Source organism: Vanellus vanellus (genome assembly GCF_965231255.1).
Source record: "Vanellus vanellus genome assembly, chromosome: 5".
NCBI lineage: Eukaryota > Metazoa > Chordata > Aves > Charadriiformes > Charadriidae > Vanellus > Vanellus vanellus.
The window spans coordinates 18,575,943-18,597,822 of NC_138910.1; the positions used below are offsets into that span (position 1 = coordinate 18,575,943).

The 21,880-nt window shown below is 59.6% G+C and overlaps 3 protein-coding genes across 3 annotated transcripts in view; all 3 read right to left on the reverse strand.

The window, feature by feature from the left end:
* Positions 1-6,561, reverse strand: part of NHEJ1 (non-homologous end joining factor 1) — a gene marked incomplete at its 3' end in the record, with an annotated part of 44,384 nt that extends 37,823 nt beyond the window's left edge. Inside the window, exons 1-4 of the mRNA XM_082484653.1 lie at positions 6,228-6,561; positions 5,112-5,321; positions 2,870-3,008; positions 1,308-1,366 (exon numbers count right to left, since the gene is read on the reverse strand). Of these exons, the coding sequence (XP_082340779.1) occupies positions 1,308-1,366; positions 2,870-3,008; positions 5,112-5,321; positions 6,228-6,413 (594 nt within the window). The 5' untranslated portion in view covers positions 6,414-6,561. The remainder of the gene's footprint in view (positions 1-1,307; positions 1,367-2,869; positions 3,009-5,111; positions 5,322-6,227) is intronic.
* A 2,651-nt stretch (positions 6,562-9,212) lies between these two features.
* On the reverse strand, positions 9,213-14,840 carry SLC23A3 (solute carrier family 23 member 3; the record flags this gene model as incomplete). Its single annotated transcript, XM_082483451.1, has 13 exons — positions 9,213-9,693; positions 9,882-9,977; positions 10,180-10,347; positions 10,423-10,528; positions 10,682-10,935; positions 11,022-11,169; positions 11,539-11,662; positions 11,804-11,985; positions 12,296-12,369; positions 12,725-12,891; positions 13,351-13,505; positions 13,750-13,894; positions 14,785-14,840. 13 exons carry the CDS (start codon positions 14,838-14,840, stop codon positions 9,359-9,361), a joined length of 2,010 nt encoding a protein of 669 aa, XP_082339577.1. The 3' UTR covers positions 9,213-9,358.
* Positions 14,841-15,436: 596 nt separating this feature from the next.
* On the reverse strand, positions 15,437-21,785 carry CNPPD1 (cyclin Pas1/PHO80 domain containing 1). Its single transcript, XM_082484361.1, has 8 exons — positions 21,501-21,785; positions 21,143-21,245; positions 18,476-18,557; positions 17,754-17,874; positions 17,532-17,660; positions 17,300-17,361; positions 16,948-17,065; positions 15,437-16,421 (listed from the first exon to the last, which is right to left on the reverse strand). The coding sequence occupies exons 1-8, from the start codon at positions 21,567-21,569 to the stop codon at positions 15,795-15,797; spliced, it is 1,311 nt and encodes a 436-aa protein (XP_082340487.1). The 5' UTR covers positions 21,570-21,785; the 3' UTR covers positions 15,437-15,794.
* Positions 21,786-21,880: the final 95 nt, after the last annotated feature.

Here is a 21,880-nt window from a genome sequence, read left to right on the forward strand (position 1 = left end):
AATTGCTGCCTTCACTTTGCTGCTGAACCAGAACGGGCTCTTGGCCAGCGCTGCCCTCTTTCTTGATTGTGGAATTGTGGCTTTTTGTGGCTTCTGAAATTCTTCTGAAAGAGCTCACCATTTTCATTCACATTTTTCTATCTAAATGTTTCCTCTGAGCTGATTTCACTCATAATTTTCCCCCTGCTTTGGGAAATTAGCCCTTTCAAAGCATGAAGGATATAAATTACTGTTTAGGAATGTCCTTTCTTTGCCCAGGGTGAATGTAATCTGGTCATGATCATCGGTCCCTAGGCAACCTCCAAGTTGCAGTCCAGCAGTGAATTCATCTCTATCCATCATAACCGGGGGAAATGAAAGTTGCCTGCACTGGATGCAATGTCTCTCATATAAAAGAGGGATCACCTCTGATTTTTAGAAACTCTGCAGATGGTTTGTTGCTGGCTATGCAAGAGCATCAGCGTGTGTCTCACAAAGCAATGTCCTCGCAAAGCCCGCGTGACACCACGGACACCCTAGCTGACTCCCTGGTCACCAGCAGACATCTCTGCTCCCCACTCCTGCGCCTTCACAGCGAGCATGGGAAGACTCAGAAGCATCTTGAGTCTTTTTGCCTCGATGGGCATCAATCGTTTCTGATCTTGCCACATTGGTTTGAATCATTTTAGTGCTTCTGTGATTATTTCCAGTAATGAAAAAAGATCAGAGTAAAGACTCTCTCCTTCAAGCCCAAATTTCTCCAAAGCACATGTCTGATTTTAGAGCCAAGTGTGCCGAGGGGAGAGTGGTGGGCACAGCACAGATAATGGGCTGAAAGGCACTTGTCCCCAAATGCGCCACTGCAAAGCCACCCCTAAATGCAGTAGATGAACCAAAAGGAGAAGATGGCCTCTCCTTATTCACCTGCTCCTTGACTGTCACCAGCATCAGCGTTTCAGGTCCATGGCAAGTGCAAGAGGCAGGTGAGGATGCCCCAGAGACGGCATGCTCCCATGGAGCAGCCATCCCAGCTTGCACCCCCAGCAACTCCCAGCAGCCAGTCAGTGGGGAGAGGGTGACAAAACACAGTGTCACGTCCCCATCCGGCCATGCCAGGTGCGCCCCACGGCTCTGCTCACCCGTCAGACCAGGTGCAAGGACACAAGGAGGGCCGTGGGAGAGCCAGTGGGCATTGCCCCTCTCCAGGCAAGTCCAGCCACCCCCCAACAATGCCCCCATCCAGCCTGGCACATCTCATGTTGGGACTGCTGTTGCCAGCTCCCCGTGACCCCTTTGACAAAGGATGGAGGACTTGCACCACTCCTTACCTCAGCCATGAAGTTCTGCTGAAATGTCTCCTCCTGGAAGGGCTCTGTCCGCAGGCGGTCTGCAAGGGAGAGCAGAGATCAGCCTGGGCAGGTCTGGCCAGATCTCCCACCCTGGCTTCCCCTTCCCCTGCCTGTGGGGCGAAGGGGCTGTGGGGGAACAGCTCCAGTAGGCTTATCCCAGAGCCAGTGGGAGAGGCCAGTGAGCCCCTTGGGCTAGGGACACACTGCTCCGTTAGCAAAAGGTGCAAGGACCACAGGGAAGTGGGGGAATAAGGTCGAGCCTGTTGATGCATGCAGCAGCCAGGTAGCAGAGCACAGAGCTCACCCACACTTGTCCTAGCACCTTCCTGCACAGAGGAGCAGGGGACAGTGGCAGGACATGCTCAGCATCATTCCCCCCTTGAAGAGCTGCCTGGGTTTGAGCACTGCACAGCCATGTTCCATGAAACAGGGGACTGCTCGTCTCCAGTTGCTTTTCTGGAGGGGTGAGCCAGCCTGTGTTTTCCTCTTGCAGGACAGGGACAAACCCCTGTTACCTCCTCATTCTTCTCTGTACCTCCTTCAAGGTGCCAGTTTTCCCCCATCATGTCTGGAGAAGCACCAACCCAGCTTTGTTCAGCAGCGCTGGTGCAAAGCTTCCTCCCAGCTTCCTGCCCTGCCCAGGCAAGGGACAAGAGAGGCAGTCAACCCACCAGCATCAGTCCCTGGACCCAAAGTGGGTTGTTCTGGCTGCCCTGAGCCCTGCAGAGCTGGCATGCAGCAGGAGAAAGGACAGCATGGCCAGCTGGCGCAGCTGTGGTACGGCTGCAGGGCAGATCCAGGCTCCTGTGGTGGGGTACCTGCCTTGGTACAGGGTCTGGACAACAGCATCTTCCTACACAAGTCAGAGATGGCCCCCAGCAGACCCCACATCCCGGGGGAGCAAGATTCCCACAGAAGGGCAGGTATCACCGCTACCTCTGGCAGCAGGACAGAGAATGGAGCTAGCATGGCATGACCCAAAAAACAGTGCCCAGCCAACATCCATGGGTGGAGGACAAGCCCCCCCCCCCCCCCCTTCCCCCAGGTGATTCCCCCAGGCAGGACCTAACCCGTGCCCTACCCGAGGGGGGTTCCTCCCACCCGTCCCCTGCCATGGTGAGGCAGGCTGGGCACTGGAGAGGGTCCCGTGCGCAAGGCTGTGCTTCCTGTGGCGGGGAGAGCCGGGAGCCCCTGGTTGCTCTCCAAGCACTCGGGATGGGAGCCTGACACTGCTCCAGGGCCGGCCCTCGCTGGCATCCCCGCCGGCTCCTGGGGAGCAGCCAGGCGATCACGGCGAAGCAGAGAGCCCCTTGGCGACTCCCCAGCTCCTCCAGCTACCGGTCAAGGGCTGTTCCTCCCCCAGCTCTCCCCAGGGGCTGCTCCCCAGCCTTCTGGCTACCATCTCGCTGCCGGCGCAGCTGAACATGAAACACAAGCCTGGCTGGGTAATAGCCAGAGGGAGCAGAGCATGCCAGCCCCACGCTAAGGAGGAAACTCGTTCCCTGTTTGCTCCTCTACCGGCCCCAGGCATCCCTCCTCACCTCTGCTGAGAGTAGCCCCACTCTCCCTGTAGTCTTTGATCTCAGCATCCTTCTGGAGCAGCAGGGAGGTCAGCTCTTGCACCTGATACTGCAGTGCCAGGCTCATCCGAATCAGGGGCCGCACAAGGTGACGGGACACCTAGGACAAAGGAGGGACACTCTAGGGAAGGTTCTAGGGATGCACTCCAGGGATGCACACAGCTGTCCATAGAACGGTCAAAGCAGGGCAGCCAGCAAGGTCCTAGCAAAAGCTGCACTCCAGGTCACGCAGGGCTCCCCAAGGTACCCCATGTCTCATCCAAATCCAGTTGGAAATGGTCAAAAGACATGAACACGGAGAAGGGAGGCAGGATGCTGCAGGACATATCCCTTCGTCCCAGCCCCATCCTTTCACAGCTGAGGGCTGCAGCAGCTTGGGTACATGAGCCCGATGAGGACAGAGTGCGGGGGTGGGCAAAGTTTCACCCTCCATTTGGGGTGCAGCAGGAGGCAGAGAGCTCCCCATGTGCCACCCAGATCCTCGCCACAGCTCCGTGCACCCCAAGGCATATTCCTACGTTGAAAACAGGTGGAGTGGGCGAAAAAACAGGACTCCAGGTGTCGAGCTGCGGCTCAAGGAACAGGAGAGACTTTCCCAGGGAGACAAGATGGAAAGCAGCAGAGATGACAATGTGCAGGAATCGTGAAGGCTGCAGCTCCCCTTTGCAGCCCACCATGCCCACCTTGGCTTATGGCACAAACCCCGTGCAGAGCGTTGGGCACATCGTCTGCCCCGCAGCCAGGCTGGGCTGCCCTGGCCCACCAGGCACATGCAACAGCCTCCTGCCCATCACCTCCCACAGCCCTTGAGAGGGTGTTTGGGATCCCCCCACCCCAGCACACCCCTTGTCTTTCTGGCCAGGCTGAAGCCACAGGTGAGAGGACAGCAAACCCAGCATTACTCATGAAGCCTTCTCGCTCCTGCAACAAGCCCACTGTGGGCTCCACACTCTGCTCACCCCCCCCAGGCACAAGCCATGGAGGTGATGGCCATCAGCCACCCAAGTGCTCAGAGGGCACCATCCATCGCAGAGTGGGGACGGGGCAAGCAGCGGTTTGCCAGGCGGGCTCCGTGCTTGCCTCGAGCCCCTGGCCAGCGGCCGAGTAGAGCTTAGCAGGGCAGAGCTGGTCCCCATTCCTGCATCCACACCAGCCCCACTCAGCACCCCAACTGCTTCCCACCTCCCGGGTGCCTCGCAGACATCCAGAGCGATTCCAAGCGAAGGGTGAGGAGCAGCTACCAGCCGAGAGCTTGGGCTTTGCACCTTCTCAGCTCAGCCCAGGGAGGGACAGCAAGTCCCTAGGGCGAGCCAAGCCAGGACCCTGAGTTTATTTGCCCCCCGGGTTCAACCTTGAACACCGAGGACAGACACCCCCACAGTGTCTGGGGGTTCCAGCTCTCCTCCCCGTGATGCCCGAGCACAGCCATTCAGGGGGGAGAAGCGACGTGCCCCGCAGCAGGACCCGGGGGACCCAACGGGAGGGAGGTGTTGGGGATTTTAGGGCGATGCTTCCCGCCGCTGCCCGCCGGTAGCGGAGCCGCAGGGTCGGCCCCGGAGTCGGGGCTGCCGCCGGAGGCTCCCGCCGAAGCGGTTAGCGGGTACCGGGCGCCCTCTTGTGCGCGCAGGGCCGCAGGACCCCGGGGTGCCGGGGGTGGGGGGACGGGGGACGATCGGGGCAGTCCCGGCCCCGCAGAGCCCACCCCCACTGCCGGGGGTCCGGCGGAGGTGCTGCCCCTGGGTGCTCAGCTTGCGACACCGGGGTCCCGAAACCCAGAATGTTAGGCAGCCCCGTGGTAAAAGCAACCCCTTAAAAGCCGGGGAGACCCCCGCTTTAATTCCCTCTGTCGCAACAGAGGGTCCGTCTGGGGGTACGCACTGCTCTGTGATGCACTTCACGGCGTGCACCGAAGGGGAATGGCATCACTCCGGCTGTGCCATGGCACTGGCAGGGCATCATCCCAAACTGGACATCTCCCTGCTGCTCTGGTAGCAGCATGTGCTTTGCCATCCCAGCCTTGCTGCATGGCACCAACCAAGGTGCCAAAGCCTCGATGGGAAGAAATGGGGAGAGTGAACCTCGGGAGGGGCAGCAGGCAGAGCCATCAGCATGGTCTGAGACCACCCATAAAGCCTCCAAGCGTTAGGAGACAATCCTCAATTTTGGCCGTCCCTCTCCCCAAACTCTGCGCCCCTTCGCTCACCATCTCCACGGGAGCGGGGCAGCAATGGAAATCCCAGTAGAAGGGCAGTCCTGAGAGCTCGCTCTTCACGTGCAGGCTGAGGCCATCAGCAGCACGGTGGCAAGAGAAAGAGGTGGCAGTGTCTGGCTGTCCTGCCAGCAAGGGACACATCAGGTTGCGCAAGCGGTGTAGGAAGGAGGACACGTGGACCGTCAGACGCTTGTTCAGCTCCTGGGGAAAGGCAAAATTAGGGGTTCAGCAACACGCGGGGAGCTCAGCACTGGGAAAAAAACAGCAGAAACTCCAGCACAGAAGGAGCCAAACTACTTCTGAGTATCCCAGTGCTACAAAAAGCCATCCCTGGGCCTCAGCTTGCAGCCCCACGACAGGACATTACACACTGGTTCTCCCAGGCCAGCCAAACTGGGAAGGCTCTTCTGCTCTGCCAGCCCAGGAGGGTCTGAGTGGGGAGCAAGGTGCAATTGTCTCCACTAGTGCATCTGCTCCGCATGCCACCACAAGTGTCACAGGCTGGCCAAGAGCTGTCACAGCTCAGCTAACCTGCCAGAGCTGGGGGATGACCACCACCGCATGCCCACCCCTCCTGCCAACGGCTGCTCAGCACAGCCACTCTGTGACAGAGGGACATGGCAGATGGGTGGCACAATGGGGCCAGGGCACACAGGCTAGGGTGAGGGGATGAGGCACAGCCCCATGTGTTTTGGGGGCTGTACTTACAGGACACCCTGTGGGAGACTGTGTCTGGCTATGAACGTGAACAGGAGTCTTTCCATCACTGGTGGGAAGGCAGCCTTGTTTCAAGTATACTGGTCCTGGGGAAACCAGCTGCCCATTCAGCCCACAAGTGAAACGAGTGTGCTGGCCTCAGCTTGCAAGGCCCAGTGAACACCTGGTTGCCCAGGGCACGCTAAATAGTCTGGCCCGCTCTCCCAGGAGGAGGGTGCTCGGCCAACTGGGGCAACAGTGCTTGGGCAAGTCGCCTGGGGACTTCCCAAGCTATGCATTTGCACCCGGGCCCTGTCAGATCCAACAGCCATTGTGTCACCAAGTAGTATATGCTGGGATGTCAGCTGCTGCAAAGAGAAAAGGAGGTCCCTGGACTTTCCAGACACTCACCTTGGACCTTTGTTCCACCACCTCGACGTTTGCACTCTCGTACCAGACGCTGCTGAGGTCAGAGATCAGCAGGATGTAGCCAGTATCCCTGAAGCACACTTTGGCAACAAAAGTGGACTCGCCAAAGCAAACAGAAGCCCAGGGCTGCGTCAGGAGGCTGCTCTCCAGCTCCTCGGAGCCCTCCATCTGCAAGACAGGAATCAGGTCTCTGCCTCACTCCCAGCCCAGGAAGACCTTAGTCCCCGTGGTGGCCTCACAGGGACCCTTGGTCCCTGCTGGCCCCTCCACGCTGCCGGCCCCACCTCGCAGCCCAGAGGCGGGGATGATCAGCCAGCTCTGGTCGAACACACATCCTGGTGCATGCATGCAGCCCTGCTGGGGGCGGGCGTTTTGGGGAGCTCTGCACAGGGCACTTCCTACCCCAGCTCACAATAAGCCCCCCCAAACGCACCAGCAGACACACGGCAACGTAACCGCTGCCTCCCCAGCGTTATCCGGTGCTTGCTGCCATTAATACGGCGGGATCCCTACACGCAAATTAATGTTTAAGCCACCCAGCTTGCACCAGGACGGGCGGCAGGACGCTGCAGCCCTCCTCCTGCTCAGGGACCCTGTCCCTGTGCTCCACGCGAGCCACACGTCGTCCCCTGCCTGCGCAGACGCCGGCAGAGCGTCAGCAGCAGCCCACACCACCCGCAAGTGCTGCTGCGTCCCCTCTCCTCCCTGCCTGCCAAAACACTGGGGGACCCGGCGTCCCTGCAGGACCGGGGCTCCAGGGAGCCACGGAGTTACCCGAGGGCAAGAGGAGCCGGCGGGCCAAAGGCTGTCGGGGCGAGGGGCTCTGCAGAGGCGAGCGATGCCAGGCCGGAGGCGAGGGCCAGACTACGGCTCCCAGCATGCTGTTCTCTTCCGCGGCGTGCGAGGTGCCGGGGCACGCCGGGATGTGTAGCACCACACAACGCCATGGGTCACCGGCACGGGGAAACGGTCATGACCGTCGCTTCCACGGGACCCTGGGAGTGACTGCTCCCGCTCCCTCGCCTGCTGACGAGGATGGGCACCCACACTGGTGTGTCCCTCTCAAGCCTCCCCAGTCAGCACGGGAGGCACCACGTCCAAGACACTGTGCAAAGCGATGTGGATTGAAATGCTTTAACACTTTGTTTTGTGCTTGGTCCTGATACAAAATGTCCTGGTACAAGTGCCCAGCTGGGGACAGCCCCCAGGCTGTGGGCACGGTACGGCACAGAGAGGCAGCAGCAGCCGAGAGCTCCTGTCCCTTGGCCCCAAGTTTATTCCTCAGCCCCAGCAGCCATGGGGTGCCCATGCAGGCACAGCACAGGGCATGCACCTGCACCGCTGCTCTCCTGGGCTTGCGCTGGGACTTGGCTGCTGCACCCCAGCAGCACCGGGCTTATAAGACACCCCAGACCAGGGCAGTGCCAGCCTGACAGGCGCCGAGGACACCGCACACCCCCCCAGCCCTCCAGCCTCCTACACACTGAGCACAGCCCCATCCTCCCCCTGGGCACTGACACCCCCCCCCCCCAACCCAGCACCCACACTCTGGCTGTGATCCCTCACCTGCACCCCATGCATTGAGGCCATCTACCTCGCACCCACAAGCTGCCCTTCCCCGTACCCATACATTGCCCCTAAGCACCCCCATTTGCACCCTATTCACACCCCCACCACCCCCACCCTGCAGGCTGCAGCCACCCTTGGGGCAGGGCCAGGGGACGGTGGTCATCCCAGGGGGTTTGCATCCCAAGGGGGTGCCAGGGGAGGTGGGAGCAGGCAGGGGCTTTGGGGTGCAGGACCCAGGCAGGGTGCAGGGACAGATTGGGTTGCATGGCCAGGTTTAGGGTGCAAGAGGGTTTGGGGTGCAGGACTGAGTTGGGCTTTGAGCACAGCTGGAGTGCAGGAGCAGGTTGGGGTGCTGGGAAGGGTGCGTGTTACACCCCATGCCCCATGGATGCACAGGGCCCAGCTGTGGGGATCACAGGCAGCTGGGAAAAGGAGGGGGAGGGTCATCCCTGGGGACCTGCACGCACAGCAGCACCACATCCCTCCCACCCTGCAGCCACCTTTGGGTGTTCCTGGGCATTAGGGGCCTCCTCAGGACCAGGTGGAGGGGGCAGTCACAACCTGGAGCTGTGATCCACCCCAAGCACGTCACTCCCACAGACTGTCTCCATCATCCTCCCAGCCCAAGTCCGTCCTTCCTTCGAGCTTGCACCCAGGGCCCGCTTACGCCAGCCAAGGGCTGCAAAGCCCCAGCCCTTCCTACCCCACTGCTGGGCTTTTGCAGGCCAGTTCAGACTGGTAGAGGCAGCACAGGGAGCGCAGGGCTCTGCTCGCAGACTCTGATCTGCTCTAAACAGTGGAGCAGGCAGCAGGGCTGGTGCAGACTCTGCTGGAGTCAGCAGAACTGGCCAGGAGTGGGAAATCAACCCAGGCACTGAGCTTAATCACGGGGGTCAAAGGTGATGTTTTCCTGCCCGGAGAACCGCTGCTGGCTGGTTGAGCAGCAAGAGCAATACTTGAGGGGCGGTTAAGTGGTGAGCTGCAGGTGAAACGACAGTTCACCAGTTTGTGGAACCGAGCTGAGCTGCACCCCCAGCCCAGGGCACGCTGGTGTGCATTAGTATACACCTGGTGCCATGGGCACAGCTGGGACAGAGGGAGAGACATCCCTTCCCAAGCACAGTGCCAGCAGGTGAGCAAACACTGGGCCAACAGCCCCTTTGGGGCTGGCCAAAGCACTGAGCCCTTCCCCAACCATATCCACAGGGTGATGGTGGGCTTTAAGGGTACAGAAAGCTGCAGTGGTGGCAGGTGGCCATGCCCTCCACGGTCACAGTCCTCAGGGCACCATGGGAGGATGCTTCATCTCCCAGGCAAATCCTGGCTGGAAAGGAACACCTGGAAAGGGCAAAGGTGGTTGAAGGTTTTTATAGCTCACTCCCAAGCAGGGAATTGAGGTTGGTGCTGGGAGTATAGAAGTGCAAGTCCCTCCAGTCCATGTGGGATTCAGAAACAAGGAGCAAAGTGGTTTGCAAGCTGCCTTGGGGGCACAGCCCTGGTCCCCCATGAGGTGTCCCCATGTCATGGGGTCAGACTACGGTGTGTCATGCGGACATCTCCATCTCGCTCGGTCTCCTGGCCAGCTGCAGCTCTGCTGAGCCAGGTTTGGGGAGCAGGTGTGTTGCTTCCCCTGGGGCAGCAGCCCCCTCCTCAGGGGCACGGCTGCCCTCCTCCTCTTCCTTCTCCTCCTCTTCCTCACTGCCCGGGCAGAGGAAACAGCAGGGGAAGGTTTTGCAGGTGGATGGCAGCAGCTTCCTCAGCCTGGCAGGGAGCCCATACACCCGTCTGGCTTCGCCCCTCTCTCCATGGGGGTGGCAATCGCCTGTCCCGGCTTTCTGCAGTGCCAGCTCTGAGAGCAGCCCTCGCTCCTCCAGGGTTCCTGGAACCAGTGCGGTGGGCAGTGAGATAGGAGCCCTTTCCTACAGCTGCACCATCCCGACCCCCACCAGTGCTGGGACCCTCAGCAGGGCTGCCTGGAGGCAGAACCAGTGGTTTGGGGATGGTCCCATGGCCAGATCCAGCCCTCAGAGCACAGGCTCAGGCAGACATGCCATAGCATCCCCTCACCTGAGACCGTGTTCTCCAGAAAAAATGACAAGAAGCCAGTTAAGAAGACAGGCACCATGAGCAGCGAGAGGAAGATGAGGTCCAGGGGAACCCAGCCTGCAGGGACAGTGCCAGAGTCACCCAGGACAGCCCAGCCCAGCAGTGGAAAAGGGGCAGGAGCTTCTGCAGCAGGTCCAGGGGTTGGAGAGGGAGCTGCCTGCTGCCCTGAGCCACTCCAGCCTCCCAGGATATCAAAGGTGTGTGGTCACCATGCCACAGGGCCCCAGGCTTTGCCTTGCCTGGGGAATGTCCCCACTACCTGTGGTCAGGTGAGCTGGAGCCGTGCCGAGCCACCGCGGCACCAGCAGCGCCATGAACATGGCAAAGCCAACAATGAAGATGTTCCTCCCCGAGTCGATGTCCGCGTACTGGAAGTAGGAGATCCCCGTGCCCACGGCCACGGCATAGGTGACACAGAGGACCCCCCCTGCGAGGGGCAGGAGTCAGGCAGCGCCAGGCAGGCTGCAGGCAGCACAGTGCAGGGGAAGGGCAGGGTACCCACCGTGAACTGCCAGCGGGATGCGGGTGAGGAGCCCTGCCAGCCTCGGGGACATGCCCAGCACCACGCAAGCCAGCGCGCTTATTTGCACCGAGAAGCGAGAACCAGTCTGGCAGAAAGAAGGATGGGGAACGTCAACCCTCACTCTCTCTCTCCCCCAGTGCTGGCTCAGCAACAGCCTAAGTGCTACTGGTCCCCCACGCCTCCTGCTCCACTGCTTCCCCATCCCTTGCCAGCCTTCCTCCCCCCACCACAGGCATACCTGCGTGAGGCCGGTGGCACAGGCATTGGCGATGCTGGCGGCAGTGCCCCCTGGGGTGCCCAGCAGCCCTGCCAGGAGGCTGCCCAGCCCTTCCGTGCAGAGCCCCCGGTTGCAGGCGTGGGGGGGTAGCCGGGGGGCTCGCAGCAGCCTCCCGCACAGCACATAGCAGCCTACTGAGTTCATGCTGCAACCGACGGCCATGGCAATGCCCACTGTCAGCGCCCGGGGGGTGAGCAGCGGCCACCCCCACTCACCTGCAGCAGAGAGAGACAGCGGAGGGATGGGTGACAGGGGCATCTGCTGAAGGCAGATGGCTACACGCAGCCCTGCCACCCCCCACCTGTGTAGGGAATGCGGAGCCAGGGGGTATGAAAGGTACTGTTAGCCCAGGACAGCTGTGCCATGGCCAGGTCCAGTGATTCCCAGGGGATGTGCAGGTGGCTGAGGATGGCACAGACGATGCAGACACCAGCAAAGGGGAGCAGTACCTGCAAGGCAGCAAGAGGAACCTCTTCAGGGGGCCCTCCTCCCCTGCCTGTCCCAGCTAGCACCCCATCTGCTGTGCCCCAGACAGCAGGTCCTTCTCCTGTCATCTCTCCTAAGGAGCCATGCCATATCTCCCCTTACAGCTGCAGGGAGCATCCCAGGCTCTGCTGCTCCAACACCTTCGAGCGCAGGTCCCATGGGCTCCCCCAGCATCACCCACGCCCTGGGAGCTGTGACAGAACTTCTTACCCCTGCCTCTGCTCCCAGCACCCAGCTCTGCTCCAGGCCCACTAAGTCGCACCTAACCCCATACCAAGGAGCCAGGCTCAGAGAGAAGCTTGGGCGCAGCAGAGGCAAACAAGCCACAGTACCGAGAACATGCGCAGGGTGGGGACAGATGGCTCCGTGGAGCTCCCCTGAGCCTGGGGCCAGGCACAGAAGGGCAGGCGGCAGGACCCCAGGTGCTGGGAGAAGGTGACAGTGAGGAGCATGAGCCTAGGAGAGAGAGCACAAGTCACCACGCAGCATCAGGGCCCCAAACACATGCCGTGCACCACAGGGAGGCCCCATTCCTGTCCCCATGGCAAAGGGAAGCTGTGTGAGCTGCACACCAGCACAGCCCCCAGGCTCACATACAGCAGCGCTACCCCCCAGTTAGTGGAGCAGAAGAAAGCAGCCTCCTTGTATGCAGACAGCCCGATGATGGAGAGGCTGGGGGCCAGGACCATGGGCCCGCAGCGCTGGGCTGCCCACCCACACACGCCGGACACTCCCAGCACCAGCTGAACCAGCCCAGAGACCAGTACAGCTCCAGAGACCTGCGGGAGGAAAGGATGGGACCCATGGGGCAGGGTACATGGAGAGCAGCCCAACAATCCCCCTTGGCCACACTCCCACTGCCTCAGTGGCATCACTTGGTCCCCATGCTCTGCTCACCCCAGTGAGAACCTATGCACCCACGTGCACCATGATCCCCATTGCCTTTACACATCCCCTTATGTCTGCCCTGTTCATGGCAATCCCCAGGAGGGCTGGGAAAGGGACTGAGGGCACAGGGATGGAGGTGACAACTGGGCTGCTGGTGCAGCAGGAGGAGGGAGACCCCCAGCCCAGTGCAGGAGAACCCACCTCTCGCAGTGAGGCAGCCCGGCTCCCTGCGATGGTGCAATGCGGTGCAGGGCACGTGCTGCCCACGGTCGTGCCTGGAAGGGAATTTTGGAGGGATGCGATTCACATGGATGCGGGTGTCCTGGAGCTCGGTCCAAGAACATGCAGTGCAGGGGCTGCTGGTTGGAGTGTGCCAGCATCCCCATCCCCATCATGCCCCGGGGATACAGCCCCAGGCATATTACAAGCCACAGGTCTTGTGCTGTGGCCCCAGACACATTGCAGGTGTGCTCAGGGGCAAGTAGGGTGCTGCACACCATCACCCGAGGGGCCAGGAGGCAGGACCCCTTGCTACCCTTCATCCCTATCCCATGCACCTCATCATTGCCGTTCCCCTGGCACCGGCATGACCCAGGCACCATAAGGTGCAGGTTCCAGGGCTGTGCTCACCGTTCCTGTCCATGCTGGCGCTGAGGGACAGGTGGGAGCTCAGCACCATGGCAGGGACCAGGTACTCGAAGGATGGGATTTGAACCAGCGGCAGCCTGGGGAAAGGGGACAGCAAGGCCACATTAGAGAGGAAAGAGGGGACAGGGTTGCTCCCAAAGCTCTGGCTGCTGGAGGAGCGAGATATGGAGAAGGTGGGAACCCCAAAGCATCAGAATAGCACCGCATACCCCAAATATGCCCTAGCACATCCCAGGGGGCAGCTCATGAGATGCGTGCAGAGGTCGGGGGCTTTGCCAAAGCACACACCCAGCCCCGACGTGGGGTGTGGGTGGCCCAGGCGCCCCGGAGGAGCTGCATGTGATGCTGGAGCAAGGCAGCGAGGGGCTAGGGGACAGCAGTTTTGCTTGAGGGATGTGTGAGGGAGGAGGATGCAGTGATGGTGGGGAGGGGACGGCTGTATAGAGATACCAGGCAATGAGGTTGTTACAGAAAACCCGGTCCTCGTGGCCTTCCCACCTCCAGCAAAGCCTGTCCTCCCCCAAGCTCAGAGGGGGCAGAGACATGCCCTCCTGTGGTGTCACCCTCCTTCTGACGATGGCTGCATCCCCTTTGTCCCCCTTGCTCACCGGCTCCCCAGGGTGGTCTGCAGCACCGTGGAGATGCCGCAGACAAAGAGGCTGCGTGCCAGCAGCTCGCTGGTGGCCTGGGGCGGCTCCTCAGGCAGGGTGGGCAGCAGTAGGAGGTGGAAGATGCAGAGCAAGGAGGCCTGCACGGCCAGATGCTGTGCAGGGAAGAGAGGGGGTGGTTGCAACTCCCTGCAGCACCCAGAGCTGCAGCCCCCTGTGCCCAACACCCCTGGGTGGATGTGTGCCTATCGACGTCTCCCAGGTAGTGCCCACAACTGCCCACTCCCCTCCCAGCACACCCTGGAGCCCCAAGTGCCCTTTACCTGGCAGGATGCGGCCCCTGCCCTGCTGCCTGTGAGGATCCCAGCCCTCTCCCCATCACCCCATTTGACTGCTCACCATGGTCTCCTCCTTACCTGAAGGGCTAAGCAACAGCTCAGCATCCAGGAGCACATCTTCTGCGGCGAGCAGGATGCGAGCGCAGGGCTCCTGGCACCAGGCGCTCTGCGGTGGCCCCCATTCATGCTGCTGCCTCCCCACACCACTCCCAGTTTACGGTGCAGAGGGGGTGGGCAGGCTCCCACTCCCCCAAAGGGCTCCTCACAGCCCACGCACAGCTGAACTTCCACCTTCTGCAGGAACTGCCCCAGGGTTAGCCATTAACTTGAGTTGGTGAGTAACCTGCCCTTGTGGCCAGGAACGCAAGTGTCACCCCGGGTTGTCACCACAAGGGCCAGGTGACAGCCACCCATGGCCAGGACACTGGACACTGTTACCGTGCCACAGCCCAGGTCCCATCCCTGCCTCATGGGGTATGGACTGAGTGGGCCACAGCACAGACACCTCTTACTTCATGTGCTTGGAGCATCCTCCAGCTCCAGTGTGCCCTGTCCATGCTTGTTCCTCCCCAGCACAGCATCCCCCTGTGCTCCTGGTCCAGCCCTTCCTCACCATCAGGCCTTGATGACCCCGATAAAAGCTGCACAGCCCCCTCTCAGGTCCTGCCATTTCCCTCTGTGGGCACTTTGCCCACACTAGGAGGGTTTCTGATGGGGGTCTACCACATCCCCCATGCTCCTAGGAGGAAGGCACCAAATCCTGCTGCTGGACAAGGATGCCAGGGACAAAAGCTGCCCACTTGGCTGGGAAGGTGGGGATGCTCGTATTTTTGTCGCAGGGCAGAGGTGGCCATGCCAGCAACCACAATGGTGACCCTGCCAAGCCCTTGCTGCTCGGTGCTCACTCATTAACTGGACAGACTTTGGAGAGCAAAGAGCAGTGGAGACCACGCATTCCCCGCATTCCCAAGGATGGAGAACATCCTCTATCCCTACACCCAACTTTCTCAGGCACCAGACCCAATATCCCTCCTGTCACCAGACAGCCTGGTCCCTCGAGCCCTGCAAGACAGACCTCACAGCTCCTGGGGCTCACTTGCCAGCTTTAGGATCTGCCTTGCACACCGGCTCAGAGAGGAAGCACTGCTCCATCGATTCGGCCCCACAGTGGGGTATCCGTGCTGCCAGCACTGCGCAGCTCAGCAGGACAAAGCAGGTGCACAGCAAGAACTACGTTTATTGGAAGAGATTAGCATCTACAAAAGAGTGAAAAACAGGTGTAAAATCCACAGTAAAAAGAAGGGGCACAATGAGCTGGGCTGGTGAGCAAGACAAGGTGCCATCTCCCCGCCCTGAGGAGCAGTCAGGCACCATTTGCTCACAGCCACAGGCAGCTGGGGTTTGGGATGGTGTGACAGAGCACCCCTGTTTCAAAGCACCCAACACAAGCCGGATAAGGAAGCTCAGCCTTAACCACATCTTACCACCTCCAAGTCCAGCAGGGCACCACCTTTCCCTGGAGCACAACCACAACAGGGTCCCCTCTTGGTGTGACCCTTGCACCTCCTGAGAAGTGGCCTGGCAGCCCCCAAAGGGAATTGCTGCTATGGTCAGCCAGCTCAGGCTGCTCATTCCCCCTTCCCTCAACCTCCTCTCCCCTCACCCAGGCACCCCACCTCTTCCTGGAGCACCCTGCCCACCCACCAGGGTCACTGCCCCAGCCCCTCCACCCTGCACACACAGCCCCAGCATCCTACACACCACCTCTGCCCAGCACCATCACGGGCCACCCACTCACTGTAGGAAGAGGTAAAACACCCCCCCTTGCCCTATCACCCCAGCCCAAGGACATCCCATTTCTACCCTCCAGCTAGTAGGTTCCCACCCCAGCACCCCAACAGCAAGCCAACTCCACCCCAACCTGTCCCAGCAGCCCCCAAAGTGAAGGACAGTCCTGCCCTGGGTGGGGAGACACAAATGCTGGTTTGGAAGTAACACAAGGGCCTCCGGCCCCGTGCAGCCCCAAGGATCAGGTATCCCAGAAGTGCAAGGAAGTGAGTTGTGCCACACTAGGAGGGAAGGGGAAAGGGCTGCTGCCCCATGCTCCTAGCTGGGAAAAATGAAGCTCTTGATTCTGCTGAGATCCATGGCAGTGTGCAAGGAGCACTGCCTCAGCCCCAGGGGGTCCAGCCAATCCTTGTGGTTGGGGGCTCCATCCCATGTGGGACCTGCACCAGCTGAGCAGGCAGGGCAGTGGATCGCCGGAGGAGACGGGAGTGTGGCGAGTCCAAAGTGGCCAGGCTGGCCGGGGGCTGCAGCAGGGGCAGTACGGTTAGATCTCTCACAGGCAGTGGGTACTCTCCGGAAAGGGCCTTGCAGGGGGCTGCTATGTTGGGCTAGATCAGGCGCCTTTGGGTAAGACAGAGCCGTCATCACGCTGCCCCAGAGGTAGAGTGCAGTTGCCGTAACACCCCCACGTCGCGGCTCCTCGATCGTCTTGTTCTCCCCCACGCAACAGGTGCTGCTGGCTGGGGAGACATCAGGCAGCTCGGGCTGGGGCTGATCAGGGGCTGGCTGGGCCTCCAGCTGGCAGCTGCCCTCCTCGGGGAACAGGGTGGGCCGGGGGGCTGCAGGGCTGATGCTCCTCATGCACACGGACCGGTGCACCACAGTGATGGAGGCAAAGACAGCGGCGAAGCCGGTCAGGTACACCACACCCAGGAGGCAGGCCAGCTGCAGAGAAGCTGATGGTTAGCCCAGACTGTCCAGCAGCTCCCCCTGCCACAGCCAGCCGTGACCCAGCATGGACACGCATCGACCCAGCAGCCACAATGGCAAACAGCGCCACCAGCACCAGGGCCAGATACTGGGGAACAGGCAGCCACGCTGCTAACAGCAGGTGGCACACAGCCTGTTCAAAGCAGAGCCTAAATACCACAAACCAAAATGCCCCAGCTAAAACTTAACAGTTTCTGTTTAAATCCCCAGCCAGCACCCAGTTGCCTCCATGCACCTCCATGACCTTGCACCATGACTTGTGGGGCTGAGGTCCAGCACAGGGTACAGACTAACTGAGCACCAAGCTGCAGTGCCTCAGGCAGTGCAGCTGCAAATCAGCATTTTCTGGCTTCAGACTAGTTCCCTTTTCAACAGGGAATAAACAAAACTCCTACTCCCAGTGGAAAAGAGGGTCCTGCTCTAAACCCATGGCCTGCTGGGTCCCACATTCTTGCAAGCAGCTGCTGCCCCGTGCCCTTACCTTCACCACTTGCTGGTAGAACTGGCCCAGCACTTGCTGCCACATGGACTGCTCCATGAGGACACACAGATCCGTGTAGGTGAACCAGCCACGCCACATGCCCTGCTTTTCTGCCACACTGCAGGAAAAAAAGGGAATGGTGGATGTGGCATAGACCTTCTCCATCAAAGAAACTTCAGCCCAGGCAGGCTTGGAGAAGACCCTGCTCAAGATCTATGGAAGGTAGCTGCAGAGCCTAGTGAAGGCTCATGGGTACCCCCTCTTATTTCACTATAGCAGGGCTAGCTCTGAGCAGGGGTAGAGCCAGGGCTGCAGGGTGGACAAAAGGCTCGCCTCCACCCCACACACCTACCGTCCTTCCAGCCAGCTCAGCACTTCAAACAGCTCCCGGGGGTCTGTGTAGAGACTCCAGTCCTGTGGGGACAGCAGTGAAAGGTCAGCACAGTCAGGGCAGGGCACCCAGCCCCATCCTTCTCCATTCTTTCATGCAAGTATGTTAGGGAAAAGCAGAAATTCAGACTCCCCTTAATGCCTCCTTTCCCCTGCTCTGTGAAACATTTGGCCATGGTGACAGCCTTACTTACAATGGCGCTCAGGAAGTTCATCTCCAGTGTGTTCATGGTCTGGACGTCCACTTTCCCTGCTGCTCCCCACTCATCGTTGAACACCTCCTCCTCCTCACCCTCATCATACAGGTACTTACTAGCAACCATCTAAAAGCAGCAAAAAGGACAGGATCTCAGTCCTCCCCTGCACTCCTCCAGGCCTCCCCCCAACCCATCAACCCCCCAGCCCACACCGCTAACCATGGAGATCAGGAAGAGGTCTGAAGATGAGATCTGCTGAAGGTATTCAGGGTTCCGGTGCCGGAGTCTCTCAATGTAAACCAGTGCCAGCATCATGGAGCAGGGAGAGATGCAAGCTTCCCTGTGGGACAAGGAAAAAGCCAACCTGAAGGTTATTTGCGTGCTACAAACATCCCAGTCGCCACTGCACAACTTGGCTGCTCCCTCCCCATGTAGGTAGTGGGGAGGGTTAGTAAACAGACAGCTAGATACATCCCAGCCTTGCCAGCTCTGTGCCAGCTGTCCTGACACACAGCAAGACAAAGCGCAGGGGATGCAGGATGGAGAACAGAAAGCCCTGGCTCCTGCTCCTGAGCACAGCCAGCTCCAAACTGAGCAGCTCTGCCTGCAGCCAGGTAGTTGGGCAGCAAAGGCTTGGCTGCTGAGAGCAGAGCCAGGGTTCAGACCTGGCTGCCCAGTGAGCTGCAGATCCACCCAGTACAGACTCACAGTAACAAGAGCACCCCTGCACCCCAGAAAGCAGGACCAACCTGAAGCAGGCCTGGCTGTGTCAGCAAGCCACTGTTCCTGCTAGCCTTGCCACCTGCCCCCAGATCCTCTTTGACACTAATCAGGCCTAAGTACAAAGGCAGCGCTGGCCCAGGGGACAGCAGTGAGTCATGGGTGAGACCACAGCTCCCAGTACTAACACAGGACATGAAGGGACAGGTTTTGCTTCTTACCGAGATACATGAGACACGTATTTCTTCTGGAGTCTGCGGATAGGGCTGGGAGCCACTTTCTGCAGCAACTCCACAGCAATATCTAGGACAGAAAAGCAGCAAAAGGGCTTATAGCCCCCTATGGCACAGTAAACCCTCACCCTTCCCCCCACAAACCCATTGAGTCTTGATGTTTGCTCAGCCTCTCAAGTTTAATGTAAATTATGAATGTAGGACAGGTCTTATCAGAAGTCAGGGATGAGGGAGTAACAAACAAACAGGCAGGAGAACCAGACCAAAGCAGGAAAAGGATGTGAGTGTCCAAGGCCCAGCGGCAGTGCCAGATCCAGATTAGCATGTCTGCGTCATGGGGAGTTACTAGCAGTCAGCTGCACAAAGCAGCTAACGCCCTCCCCTTACACCACAGGACCCCAGGCAGCCCTTTCAGATGCTTTCTAGGACCTGATGTCAACACCAAATCTTCCCAGTCCTTTTCTCCCCTCCAACCAGCATCCTCCTCCAGAGCTGGTCAGCACTGACCAGCTTCTTCCCCCATCTCAGCCCCAGTGCCCCCAAAATGATGATGGATAATGTATTCATGTGAGCCCAAAGGCACTAACAGGGCACAGAAGCAGAAATAATTGCAGCTGCCCATCTCAGCCCGTTTGCCCCCCATCTTTGGATGTGCCTCAGCATTCAAGAACTGAAAGGCCAGACACTGATGGATGCTGGCAGATGGCTTCAGCAGCTCCCATCTCACTTCTCAATGCGACAGGACCAGCTGGGAGCATCCCAAACAGCACTACAGTCTGGTGCTTGGCAAGAAGTGTTTGACAGGCAACTCCAGCTCCATTTTGCTGCTGAGCCCTTGGCTGACAGACTCAAAAGCAGAGCTCATCCCAGCAGCCTCACATTTGCAGCTCCCAGAGGAGAAGCATCACCACACAATCTCTTCTCTCCACATCCCTCCTTTCCATGTCTCTCCAGCAACTAAGCGAACAGCTGCAGTCCCACAGGAATTATTTGCCTGACAGCAGCCACCAAGCTCAGAAACACTGCTCTACAGGACCTCCCCGGGTCATTCAAGCCACACCACTGCTGGGATCTGCAGCCAGGCAGACACAGCTCCAGCCACCCATTGGCAGCTTCCAGCCTCTTGTACTGCTGCTGCTCTCCCTGCCCTGCTTGGCCCTCCTTGTGCCACCAAACCAGCCACCACAGGGGCAGCAGCAATTCCCTGACGGATGGAAAGTACATGAGGCCCCCCAGGCTCTGTCCTGACATGAAACCTAATTCTTCAGCCCACAGACCCAACCCATGACAGCATACCCTGCTCCAGAGTACAGGGAGAGCAGCTTGATCGCTGTCCCCATCTCACAGGCATGGCATGCTGAGTGTGGTTATGGTTCTTCCTTTCCAGAAGGAATAAACTTTTCAACCTCTCTCCTCAGCCAGCCTCACACTGCGACTGCCTCTCAATGCCAAAGACCTCTTCCAGCTCTTCCTGCTACTCTGGACTTGCACCACAATCGCTTTTATCTCATTTGAAGTGCCATAAACTTGCCATGTGGCAACAGCACAGCTGTACCAAGACAGATGTCACAGCCCTAGGTGGCATTTTTTGACAGTGGCTGATAGCAGCTGGTGAAGGAAGGCTGTAAGAACAGATAAGCTCCCAGTGATATTCTCTGCACATTGCTCCCACCCCCAGCTGCTGGAGCCAAGGCATTTCCTGGCTGTGAGGTAGTCTTTACAGTTAAAAGTCCTCAACCGAGTCTTCTTCCATGAATGTCCCCTTTGAACTTTCAACTCTGGTAGTGTCCTGTGGAACAGTCCCATCTCGCACCCCAGTGTGACAGCAGCCCCAGCAAGGAGCCACATGCCTCCCTCACACTGCTTGTGTCAGAACTTGTGACTCCCAGCAGTGCCCACACAGCCAGCTGCCCAGATCGGCCCTGCTCCATCAACACAAGCCCAGCATCCCCCTCCTCACTGAGGTAAGTCATACAGAGCCTCTTGGTGACTTCTGACCGTTTCCCCAAATATATCACAAGAGTTCTGAATGCAAGCATGCTTCCCCACCCACTCAATCCCCCCTGCAAGCTGTGTCTGCACACAGCTAATGGAACCACTAATGCAACCCAACTGAGAAGGCCCTCCAGCAAACCACTGTTTGCCCTTGACCACTCCTCTCCACTGTCACCTGTACCAGCTCCTCAACCTCGACCCAACTGCGTCCTTCTGCTGCCCCAAAACACGGACGATTCAACAGGAAAAAAGGAATATGATACAGACAAACACACAGCAGGAACTTGTCCCCTTGGTGGTCACAACTAGAAGTTACACGAACTCCTCAATACCTTGCAGAGCACAAGAAGTTGTGCAAGACACCTCTCATCAGGAAGAGACACAGACCTCACTGCCGAGAAATTTGCAAGCAACCTAAAGGTCTCTACACACTAACAAGTTGCCAAAAATGCAGCAGTGGGCCAGACAGGGCAATAAAACAGAGAGCAGGAACCATGAGGCTCTGGCACCCTGCCCACTGTGCTGTACACAGCGAGGAAGGCTGGGCAGGGGTGGGATTTGGCACTGGCAAGGGAACGGGTGACTTGTTGGTCTCAGCCCCTGGGCCACTTCCAACCCCCTTGACTCAGCATTCCCATCTGAGGACACCCAGTAACCCACCTGCCACGGGACTGGAAAGATTATCCAGGCTGCAGTCTTTGTCCCAGCCATAATAGAGCCGCTTCCGCACCCTCTCGCTCAGCTGCTGGTGTCTGGGCAGGAACTGCAGGGCAGATGAGGAATGTGAGAAAAGCCCTGAGCACTCCCCATACTGAGCTCTCCACCTCAATCCAGTTTATGTCAGGCCCAGCAGGACCCCCAAGAGCTCATCCCAGGTGCCCGGGTGTGCAGTCACACAAGGCTCTTCGGGGCCAGGGTGTAAGGAGGAAGTGCCCTAGGGGCTTGCCGAGGCGCTTGTCTAGGGACAGGTTGGGCCTGGGACACCGGGCACCACCCCGGGGACCTCAAGGGCACTCACCGTGAACTCCTGGAAGCCGCTGAGGGAGAACGTGCCCTCCTCGTCCAGCAGCAGCCCATCCAGCTCCATCCCGCCTGCCCCCGAGGCAGGGGCTGCCGGGTCCCCTCGGGGGGTGCCGAACCGGCTCCTAAACCGGGTCCCCTCCGGTAGCCGACAGGTGCCGCGCCCGCTCTGAGAGCGCAGGGCCGGTCTCCTCCGGGATGCCAAGCCGCTCCGAGGCGAAGACCGGATCCGATGACCGGAGCGGAGACCACAACACCCTACTGGGCCGAGTCCCGCCGCCCGCCTTCCTCTTCCGGTGCAGGGGGCGTGGCCCGAGGCGCGCCTGCGCAGAGCGCCTCGCCACTCCAGCTCCCTCAGGGCGCATGCGCGGCCCGTCC

Excerpts from the sequence above, each read along its gene's own strand:
- CNPPD1 (XM_082484361.1), bottom strand. The coding sequence starts at position 21,569 with ATGGAGCTGGATGGGCTGCTGCTGGACGAGGAGGGCACGTTCTCCCTC. Across the intron at positions 17,362-17,531 it reads TGAACTTCCTGAGCGCCATT|GACTGGAGTCTCTACACAGA; the intron begins GTAAGTAAGGCT and ends CTGTCCCCACAG. Across the intron at positions 17,066-17,299 it reads CTGAGCTGGCTGGAAGGACG|TGTGGCAGAAAAGCAGGGCA; the intron begins GTAGGTGTGTGG and ends TTTTTCCTGCAG.